The 12,500-nt window shown below is 20.7% G+C and overlaps 3 protein-coding genes across 3 annotated transcripts; 2 read left to right on the top strand and 1 right to left on the bottom strand.

Moving 5' to 3' along the window:
* Positions 1-12: 12 nt before the first annotated feature.
* PF3D7_0816000 (ribosome assembly protein RRB1, putative) lies at positions 13-1,488 on the top strand (the record flags this gene model as incomplete). The annotated part of the gene is made up of 1 exon (XM_001349328.1): positions 13-1,488. The coding sequence occupies one exon, from the start codon at positions 13-15 to the stop codon at positions 1,486-1,488; it is 1,476 nt and encodes a 491-aa protein (XP_001349364.1).
* Positions 1,489-1,995: 507 nt separating this feature from the next.
* Positions 1,996-3,996, bottom strand: PF3D7_0815900 (dihydrolipoyl dehydrogenase, apicoplast; the record flags this gene model as incomplete). The annotated part of the gene is made up of 1 exon (XM_001349329.1): positions 1,996-3,996. The coding sequence occupies one exon, from the start codon at positions 3,994-3,996 to the stop codon at positions 1,996-1,998; it is 2,001 nt and encodes a 666-aa protein (XP_001349365.1).
* A 2,323-nt stretch (positions 3,997-6,319) lies between these two features.
* PF3D7_0815800 (vacuolar protein sorting-associated protein 9, putative) lies at positions 6,320-11,821 on the top strand (the record flags this gene model as incomplete). Its single annotated transcript, XM_001349330.1, has 1 exon — positions 6,320-11,821. The coding sequence occupies one exon, from the start codon at positions 6,320-6,322 to the stop codon at positions 11,819-11,821; it is 5,502 nt and encodes a 1,833-aa protein (XP_001349366.1).
* Between the last annotated feature and the right edge of the window lie 679 nt (positions 11,822-12,500).

The raw sequence follows: 12,500 nt of genomic DNA, 5'->3' as shown, positions 1-12,500 counted from the left end.
CTTATATAAGAAATGAATGAAGAATTAGAGGTAGATGAAAATGCTTATGATATGCTTTTCAGTCCATTAACCCCGTGGCCTTGCTTATCATTTGATTATATTTTAGAACATCCAAAACATGATGCATTATCCGAAGAAGAAAAAAAAAGAAGGAAAGAAAATATAGATAGTGGTATATTAAATTATCCCTTAGAAGTTTGTTGTGTTGCAGGTACACAAGCGAACAAAAGAGAATTAAATCAGATTTATGTAATTAAATGGTCCAATTTAAATAAGTTAAAAAATGTAGATGATGAAGAAGGTTCTAGCGATAATTCTGAAGATAATGATAGTAGTGATTTTGATGTTGATATAGATGAGGAAAATGATGATACTATAAATGGTAATATAAATAATGGAATAGAAAAAAAGGAAGAAAATAATGTTAATAATAAATTAAATAATAATAATAATAATAATAGTAAACATAAGAAAAATGATAAATTAAAAGAAAAACTACAGAAAAATGAAGATACACATACACACAAAAAAAGCAGTGTTATATGTAAAGCCATTAAACATAAATATGGATCCATAAATAGAACAAAAATTTGTAAAAAAATTAATTCGCTAGTTGCTACATGGTGTGATGATAGTAATATATATATATATGACATTTCTGATGAAATTAAAAATTTAGAAGTTCGTCCATATAATGAACAAATTGAAAAAAAACCTTTACATGTCTTTGAAAAGCATACAACAGAAGGTTTTAGTTTAGATTGGAATCCAGTACATGCAGCACAATTATTAACAGGTGATAATAATGGAAATATTTATTTATGGCTACCTAATAATTCTGGTAAATGGAACTATGAATTATTAAATTTAAAAAATATGTATACAACGAATGACAATAATAATAATAATAATAAATATAATCAAAATAAACAACAATGTAGCATTGAAGATATTCAATGGTGTAAAAAAGGTAATGGGTTGGGAAATGTTTTTGCAATGTGTTCATGTGATAAAAGTATTAGTATTTTAGATATACGAAATAAAAATGCTAATAGTACAAACAAAAATATACATATAGAAAATGCTCATACAAATGATGTTAATGTTATAGCTTGGAATGAAAATACAGAATTCTTATTAGCTTCAGGAGGAGATGATAATATTATAAAGGTTTGGGATATTAGAAATACAAACAATGCTGTAGCTCAATTAATTTTTCATAAACAACCTATTTCTTCTATCTCATGGAATTTTAAAGATACTTATGTATTATTAGCATCGAGTCTAGATAATTCTATTTCTATATGGGATTTATCAGTAGAAACTGAATCATTAGAATTCACTGATTCAAAATATCCTGATCAATTGCTCTTTGAACATTTAAACCAAAAATTTATTACGGACGCTAAATTCCATCCACATTATCCAGGTCTCGTAGTATCAACCTCCAGTGAAAATTTTAACATATTTAAACCATGCAATATATGATATTTTAAACAATTATATATAATATATTTAATATATATTATATAATGCATAATATTTGTTAACTTTTTTTTTTTTTTTTTTTCTTAATATAAAAATATATAAAACATTTTAAATGTAAATTTAAAAAAAAAAAAAAAAAAAAAAAAAAAAAAAAAAAAAAAAATTTATTCCTTTGTTTTGTATGCATTATATATTATATATATATATATATATATTTTTTTTTTTTTTTTTTTAATTTTTTTTATTATATTTTTAGTATTATCAATTTTATTTTATAATATATATATATATATATATATATATTTTGACATTTTAAAGTTATAGTAAAATATAGAATATTTCTTATATTTTCACATATTGATTTATAAGTTTAAATATACAAATGTAAAAAAAATAAATATATGTATATATATATTTGGGTATTATATATTCATGTATATATAAATTTCCTGAACAAGTCAGGTAACAATGAAACATAAATATTAAATGCTTAAAATAATCTCTCAATTAGTGAGTTCTTATTTTTGATATAGATTTAAAAGCTGTGTCCAGAACTTCACTTACTGTTGGATGAGAATGAACCATATATGCCAAATCGAATGCTGATAATTTCAGATTAATTGCCAATACTGCTTCATGAATTAAAACGGAAGCATAATTTCCAACTATGAACATTCCTAATATTTCCTTTGTGTCTTCTTTATATATTATTTTTACCATACCATTTGTATTATCATTTATGTTATATTGTCCTTTATTATATGAATTATTTTTTTTATTATTATTTAAGGAAATATTATTTTCACACAATATTTTTGAATTTGATTTATAATATGAAATTTCAACACCGACATTATCTGGATATAATACTTTTGCTTCTTTTTCTGTTAATCCGATAAAAGCTAATTCAGGATTTGTATAACAAACAGAAGGTATATTTTTATATAATATGGGTTTACTCAAATTATTTTCAACATTTATGTTTACATTCTTTTTTTCTTTCTTTTCAATAAAATCAATGACTTTTAATGCTTGATATGATGCTGTGTGTGCTAACATTTGTTTCCCATTTGCATCTCCTATACAAAATATATTATCATAAATTTCATTATTTTCCATTTTTACTTGTAAATTGTCATTTACTGAAACATATCCTCTATTCATTTGTATTTTTAATTTTTCCAAACCTAAGTTTTGTGTATTTGGATTTCGTCCAGTAGCAACTAAACAACTATCAACATATAATTCTTTAACATCTGTCATATTTTTTTTTTCATTATCATCATTACCAGTTCTATGTGAATATCCAATAATAACCGGATTATTATTTTTAGAAGCCTTTATATATTTAACCTCTGTATTTAAATGGTAATTTACAGGTTTATTTTTTAAAAATACCCTTTCAAAATATTTTGCAACATCATTATCAATTATTGGTAATAATTCAGAAGAATATTCCAAAAATGTTATTTCTGAACCTAAGGCTGTATATATATCAGCAAATTCTAAACCAATTATTCCCATACCAATTATACTCATATAATTTTTTAAACCAACTAATTTTACTGCCATATCACTTGTAAAAACACTCTTGTCATCTATCTCAACGTTATTTGGAATATTAGGTACAGATCCTGTTGCTATAATGATATTTTTTACTTTATATGTATTACCACTTTTTTTACTTTTTATAGTATTTTTATCTAATAGCTGACCATGTTCATAAATTACCTGAACATGTTCAGAATTTTTATTAAATTTTAATGTTTTAAATCCATGTGAAATTCCATTTCTTAATTTGTCAATAACACTTTGTGTGTATTCTTTCAATTTCGTAATATTAATTTGGAAGCTGTTTGAAACGAGTTGATTATTTTCAATTTCTGTATTTTTATTATTTTGAAAAATATTGCTATGGATACCATAATAATATAATTTATCTAAATTTTTTAATTCTCTATATTTATTTGTAGCGTATAATAGCGCTTTGCTTGGTATACAGCCAACATTAACACATGTTCCTCCAATACAATTTTCATCCCCTGCAAATATAATGACTTTTAAATTTCTTTCCATAGCATTAATTGCGGCCGCATGTCCTCCAACACCACAACCGATTATAGCAAGATCATATTCTTTTTCATTAATGTTCATAATATTTTGTGTACTTCCTTTTAACATAAATGTAAAATTATTCGCGTTTTTTTCTTTTCGTTTTTGTTGTTTAATATAGTTATCTCTTTTTCTATTGTGTTGGCAGAGGATGATATTATCTTTTTCTAGTTTTATGACATCTTTTTTTATTTTATTCAAAATAATATTCTTTGGGTTAATATACACAAAATTATTTATGCCTTTATTTTTCTCATTAAATGGAAGAAGGACAGCATTACACACCATCATATTTTTCAAAGTTCCATGAGGTTTAAGAAGAAAAAGATAAGATAACCAAATTAGAGTAACGACGTTAAGTTTAACGATATGTTTAATATTTTGCCTTATGACCATTTGAGAGATAAGGTTCAAATATTTTTATTCTTTTTTTTTTTTTTTTTTTTTTTTTTTTATTATTTATTTGTTATAATTTTTTTAATGACAATAAAATATGCACAACATATATATATATATATATATATATGGATGTCATATACCTTGAATGGATGGTTTAATTGTTTTATTATTATTATTTTATTTTTACTTAAAAAATACAAAAGGAAATAAAATAAAATATATATATTATATTGAAATACACATGTTAACAAGACTAAAGAAGAGAAAAAAATAAATATTTCATTCTTATAGAGCACAACATTATATAAAAGATAAATTTTTTTATTTTATTTTATTTTTTTAAAAAAAATATATTTTGTTAAAAAGTAGCGACGAATAATATAACTTTATATATATATATATATATAAATATATATGTGTATAGGAATACAACATGATTGTATTTACATATATATATATATATATATTTTAAGAAATTATGATAATTAAAAATAAAAACATAACTACCTTAATACATATAATGAAAAGAAAATAAAAAATTATAGATTAAAAAGGAGATTTATTACAGAGGAAATATCAAATAACCAGCATGTGTTAAAATATAATATATATAAATATGTCACATGTTTTTATTCATTTTAATTATAAGAAAAAAGAATTGATTTTCCATATTGTGTACATAATTTGCTTCTATATATATATTTTATGTTGAATGACAATAAGAATTTTAAGAAAGTAAGAAAAAAAAAAAAAAAAAAAGGGTTATTAATTTACATATTATTGTTTCTTTTTTTTTTTTTTTTTTGTGTGGGTTATATATATGTATATATTTTTTTAATCTAGATTGAAAATATATGTACAGTTTGATTTATTATTTATTATTTTATTTTTTTTTTTTTGAATGAATAGTAAAAAAAAATATGATAATTCATATAAATGTTTATAATTATTTTAATTAGGAATATTATAACTGGTAAAATTTTATAAAATATATCATGTTGAATAATAAGATATCAATGTTTTTTTAAAAGAAGTAATTTTAAAATGATACTGTAATAAAAATATGAATACATATGTAATTAAAAAATCAAATAAAAGGCATTAAATATATATATATATATATATATATATATATATATATATATATATTTATTTATATTATAAAAGATTTATATAAAAAAAGGAAAAAAAAAAAAGCAAAAAAAATTATCCTTTAATTTCCATTTTTATTTAATAATCTTACAAAAAATCTTTTTTTGCAAAAATGTTACACTTTTTAGTTAATTGATAATATACGTATATATAAATATATATATATATATATATATTTTTTTTTTTTTTTTTTTTTTTTTTTTTTTTAAAAGTATGACGTGTGCGTATAAAAAAAATGTATTACCTTATATACATTATATATATATATATATATATATTTAATATATATATTTTTATTTTTTTCATTTCTATGTATCACATTTAACTATTAGGGGACATATATATTATGTTATATTATATATATATATATATATATATATATGATATTAAAAGAAATGAGGATCATAAAGATTAATTAAATAGCAAAACTTTGCTCTTGAAAAATATATATAAAATAAAAGAATGAGAGGAAATTTATTATATATATATATATATACACGACATATTTAATTTTTATATATAATATAAAAATATTATATTAATTTTAGCTGTATAAAAAATAAAAGGCAACAAAAAAAAAAAATAAAATAAATAAAAAATATAAAAATGAAATGAAATAAAATAAGTTATATTTTTTATTGAATATATATATATAATACTATATTAACATTTTTATCTTTTAAAATTTTGCCTTTATTCATAAATATTTTATTTCTTAATTTCCATTTTGACTACATATATATATATATATATGTTTTATTTTTTTTTATTTTTTATTTTTTTCCACTTATAATGAACTGTATTAAATATTTCTTTTTTTATTCCTCATTTTAATTATTTATTATATATATATATATATATATATATATATATATATATATAACATATATATTGTATAAATTATTTTAATTTATTTTTTTCGTTTTTCATAAGTTTCAAAAAGTGCTTTGATGTGCAAGCCTTTGGAAAGATAGGACTTTTTTGCAAAAATACAAAAAAAAAAAAAAAAAAAGAAAAAAAAGAAAAAAAAGAAAAAAAAGAAAAAAAAGAAAAAAAAGAACAAAACATATGAAACATAATAAAATATACATTTTATGTTTATTGTGTATATGTTATATATATATATATATATTGATTAATAAAATATATATATTTTATTATATTTAAGATGAATGAAGAAGTAAGTTATAATGATAATTTTATATTTAGCAATGATTGGAATGAGTTAAATTCAAAATCTCTTGAAAAAATTATGTTAAATCGAAATGATGAGTTTATGGAAAATATGAATAATATGGATTTTTTTTTTGACAATTTTGAAAATAGTAATGATAATAATAAAAGGTATGATGAATATAATACGATGAATGATAAAAAAGAAATAACAATAAATAAAAATGAGGACATTGATTTTAACGAATTAAATGATTCTTTATGGACAGATAGTAATATAAATAATAATATTAATAATAATAATAATAATAATAATAATAATAATAATATAAATAATAACAGTAGTAATATTAATCCAAATATATGTAACAATATAAATAGATCAAAAGAAAAATATGATAATATTAAATACTTTATTGATGATCCTGTTGATATAATAAGAAAGGGTGAGAATCAATATTGTGACACTCAAAATGTTTCTAAAAAAAAAAAAAAGGATAAAATGAATTCATCATTTGACCTATGGGAAACTAATAATAAACAAAATGATAAAAAATATGTAGATGATAATGATAATAATAATATTATTATTGTAGATGAACAGAACAATTATAATGAAGAAAAAAAAACCAACATTTATAATTATAATAAAAGGGACCCTAATATTATAAGTAGGGAAGATAAGGAAAAGCATCGCATAAATAATAACAATAATAATAATAATAATAATATAAATACTCATGTTGATAAGTCTTACCATGCAGGCTCACCTATAAATAAGAAAAAAATACCTCCAATGCAAAATATTAATAATATTAACAATAATAATAATATTAACAATAATAATAATATTAATAATATTAACAATAATAATAATAGTAATAATAAACAACGTAGTAGTAGTGATTTTATACAAAATGAATATTTTAAAACTCATAATAAAACGTACAGTGTAGAGAAGCAGCATGGAAACCATCATATTGATAGAGAAGATCATGTTATATCTCAAAAAATGGACGACGGAAATCAAATAGATGAACATCACAAGAATAAATACATTAAAAATAATATGAAGGAAAAAAAAAACAATAGAGAACTTGATAAAAGAGAAAGTAATAGTATAGAATATTTTGATAAAATTAATATAAGAGATAAAAAAAAAATTAACAACAATATTAATAATGATATGAAGGAAACTATGAAGAATTATTCAGATTCATGTAATCATATGATAAATCACATATCTAGTGAAAATATTATAAAAAATAAAAACCATGTCACATATTCTAATAAACAACATATAAATGTTAATAATAATATTGTAAGTGTTAAACAAATTAATATGTCTAATAAAGAATTGAAAAAAAATCAAAAGAAAAAAATGAGAAGTACGGCACGTCATATTTTGTCACCAAGCAGTGTATTATCTCCAACGAATGTTTTATCATCTAATAGTATTTTTAGTTCAAACACAATACTGTCATCAAATAATATTATGTCGAATAATATCATATTAAATAATAATAATAATAATGATAATGATAATAATATTACTAAAGAGGGGACACGCCACAGTTCCAATAATCCTTTATGTAGTAAAGAAAAAATTACGCAATCAAGAAAAACCAGAAGCGTTTCGTCCAAAAAGAGTGTTCATAGTAGTAATAGTTCTGTAGGAAGTTCATTGAGTACATTAAACCATTCAATAAAATATGATAATAAAATTATGAACAAAAAAATAAAATCAAAAGGAGACACACAATGTGTTCCATATGAACACGAATCTGAACAGATTTGTGTAAAAAAAGGAAACAAAAAAAATGTTGTCAAAAAAAAGAAAAGCCCATGTAATGATAGTCCAAACCATTCCTTTAACAATATGTCAGATCATGTGTATGATAAGCAAAAGGACGTATTAACGGGAAAAAATAAAACTCATAGTAATAATTTAGAGGAAAGAACTAACAATATACCTAGTGAAAAGATTTCAAGAGAAGAAAAACATTTATATAAAGAAAAAAGAAAAAAAAACGAAAAAAATCACATACCTTCATCATCCGAATTATGTACATCTTCTGATGATGAAGAAATTCTTGAATCAATTACGGAAAATGATGAAAAGAAATTTTTTAATGAAATAAAAGAATATCTAAATAAAAAATATATAAAAGACGATGATATGGATGAAGAACTTATTTTGGAAAATCATACATATCATGATAATTATATGAATACAAATGATAACATAATAAATAAAAAAATAAAAAGTGATAAAAAGGATTTGTTAAATATGTCTAAAGATGATGACTCTATTCTATCAAATGAAAAGTTGAAAGAAAAAAAAAAAAATTTATTAAAACAAGATAGTGAAACCAAGTTAGAAGAAGATAAAATGGATATACTAATTGATGAGGATAATAATAATAATAATAATAATAATAATAAAACTTGTGATGATAAAAAAACAATTGAACGTAATAAACAAAATGATAGTGATAGCATTAATAAAATTCCGTGTCATGGTGAAGATAAGAAAAAAATGAGAGTTATATTATCAGAAAGTAATGAGCATTCAAACAATTTGGATAATTTTGAAGAGATTCCTGATGAATTTAATAATACAAAAGAATGTTTGGAATCTTCATTGAAAGATGATAAATCAAAAAATAACATTACATTGGATGATGGTTCATATGAAGAGCAAAGTTGTGCAAGAAAAAGAAGCTTAGAAAACATTATTAAACAATTACCTACAGATAATAATAATAATAATAATAATAAAGGAAAAGGTTCAAATAATGGAATCAGCACATTTGAGAGGGAAAAAAAACATGTTTCATTAGATGAACATAATGTTTTAAAAAATGGAGAAGATGAAAATGAAAAAAAATTAAATGACTACTTAAATAAATTGTTGAAAGATAATAAAATAAATGAGATCAAAATGGATAATAAAGAAAAAGAGGAAGAAGAAAAGAAAAAAAATACTATTACGACTAATGAAAGTTTTATAGAAAAATTATATAATAAAGGTAAAAATATTTCGCGTATGTATGATGAGAAATTTAATTCGTCAAATGATAAATCGGGAAAGGACCAAAACGAAAAAAATAACAACAATGTTGAAAATGACAAAATGGGGGGACATAATAAAATTGTGGAAAATGAACAGAGTGATAGTTTCAAAAAGAATGAAAAAAATAATATGCAACCTGTAGGTGAGAATACGAAAAATAATTTTGTACATATGAAAGAAAATATTATATATCTTACCGACGAAGAAGCAACAAGAAATATGTCCATCATTCAACAGAAAAGTCGTAAGTTTAAGGAAATTTTTATATCCTTTATTAAAAGAGATGATTCAAAAAAAACGGAAGATATGGAAAAAAATGGAGAAACTAGAAAAGCCTCCAAAAGGGATAATACCAATAATAATAATAATAATAATAATAATAATAATAATAATAATAATTATAATAATAATAATTATAATAATAATAATAATGATAAAGATTTTGATTTATATAAGAGACAAGAAAATGAAAAACATTATGCCGATTTGTATAGTTTAAAAAGAAAATGTTATGATGATGATGATGAGAAATATCGAAGAACATTTTTTGTAAAGGATAAATCAAGTGATGAAATTTCTGGAGGAAACAAAGGAAAAAAGAACAAAGAAAAGATATCGAATAATAATGAAAAAAATAATGTTAATGAAAAGAAGAATAATAAGAATGCTCAAAATGATTTGAATGATAATAATATCCTTAATAATAGTTATATTTTAAAAAAGGATTTATCGTTTAATAATGAAATAGAAGGGAAAATGGATTCATATGAAATATCAAAAGATAATTGTATAAATGATAATATATCAGAATCCAATTCTGGAAATAAAAAAAAACCAAATACATTATATAATAACTTTTTAGAAAGTTTAAAACATGAATCTTGTAAAGAAGTTGTTGAAAAAGTAAAAAATTTTATTTTAAATTTCCCTAATAATTTAAGCAGAGAAAAAGCGGCAAATAATATTCATCATTTTATTAATGAGACACAACCAATATTATTAAAGTCAGAAATATATAAATCTTTAAATAAATATCAAATAAACATGATAGTAGAAGGATATGAGAAGTTTATTATGCAAAAGTTGTATTTTTATTTATATCGTATGAATCCTAATGATAAGGATGATGATGAAAAGATTTATACAAAGATTAATTGTTTACAGTGGATAGAGTTAAAACATTTAGAAATAATGGAAGGAATTAATTTCGAACGTTTAAAAATAGCTCAACAAGAACTTTTGAGAATACAAAAAATGAAAGCACCTAATGATAAATTAATTATGATTTTAAATTGTTGTCGTATTGTTACCTCAGTGCTTTATGCTGCTAAAAGGAATTTAAAAAGGAAGAAAAAGAAAAGAGAAAAGGCAAATAGAAATGCATTGGTAGATGATGAGGATGATGATAATAATAATAAAAATAATGATAATAATAATAATAATAATAATAATAATAATAATAATAATAATAATAAGGGGTTTGTTATAAAGGACGAAGATATCCTAGAAGAGGATGATAATATTAAGAGCAAACGTGGAGATAATCAAAATCTTCAAAGTGATAATCAAAATTATGATATCTCTAATAAGATGGACGGGTGTGTAAAAAATCCAAATGAGTATGTACAACAAGATACTTTTAAACAATCTGAGGAAGATGTTGATTATTTAAAAAGTGGATTGAATAATAGACCAGATACATTACATAACAATTATAAAAGTAATTCATCACAAACTATAACAGAAAAGGATGATGAAAAGGATAATTATGTACATGAACAAAATAGTTATGATAATGAAGATAACCTTTTTGATGGTGATGGTAATGTCGATGGTAATGTCGATGGTAATGTCGATGGTAATGTCGATGATGACGACGATGAATTGTTACCTTGTGCTGATGAAGTTCTTCCACTTCTTATTTATGTAATTATCAAAACAAATCCACCCGAAATAATTTCAAACATTATATATATTCAAAATTTCCGTCATCCTAGTCGTTTTATTTCAGAAGAGGCATATTCTTTTACACAATTTTGTAGTGGTATAGAATTTATTAAAGAGCTTGGTAAAACAACCTTTTTAAATATATCTGATGATGAATATAAAGAAAAAGTAGCGAATGCTGAAAAGTCATATTTAAATGAAGTTAAAGAAAGTAACAAAAAATTACAAGAAGCTGCTGGAAAATTAAATGATTTGATAAAATTATCTAATGAAAAAAAATTTTGTAATAATATAATTAATAAAATCCAAACGTATAAATTCAAGTATGAACATGAAAAAAGTATTAATTCTTTAACAATCTCAAATATTAATTCGCTTTTTGAAGAATATAAAATCCTTGTTAAATTGAAAAACGAAATTTTAAATGATATGCAAGAACACCTTAACGATAATCTAATGCAACAAGGAACATAACACGAATGAATGAATGAATAAATAAATAAATATATATATATAAATGTATATATATATATATATATATATATATATATATATATATATATATTTTATTTTTATTTTATATTTTATATTTTTTTGGTTTTTTTTTTTTGGTATAAAAATGTGTATATTTGTACTTTCTTTTTTCTTTTTTTTTTTTTTTTTTGTTTGTTTATTATCTTTTTTGATAACAAAAATTTGTCTTTAAAATAAAAAAAAATAAATATTTTTTTTAAGTTTAAATGAATAATTATAAGAATGAATTATTAATATGTAATTTTCCCTTACTAGTGTAAAATTAATACATATATATAAAAAAACAAATAGGAAGTATATTTCCTCCAAAAAAAAAAAAAAAAAATTATATATATATTGTATATATATATGTACATTCATTATTTTTATTATATTTAATCAATATTTTCCATAAAAAATTACAATATTATATATTTTTTTTTCCCACCACATGTTATGTTATATATTTTATATAATATTACCATTTTATTTAAAATCACATTTCTGTGAATATTTATAAATATGACTTTTTTTTTTTTTTTTTTTTTTTTTTTTCTCTATAGTTTATGAGAATTTTATGAGCAGATAAAATATTAAATTGTAATAATTTATTAAGAAAATCATATATATAACAATAAAT

Source organism: Plasmodium falciparum (assembly GCF_000002765.6).
Source record: "Plasmodium falciparum 3D7 genome assembly, chromosome: 8".
In the NCBI taxonomy this organism is placed as follows: Eukaryota; Apicomplexa; class Aconoidasida; order Haemosporida; family Plasmodiidae; genus Plasmodium; species Plasmodium falciparum.
This window is presented reverse-complemented; position numbering and strand designations above follow the sequence as displayed.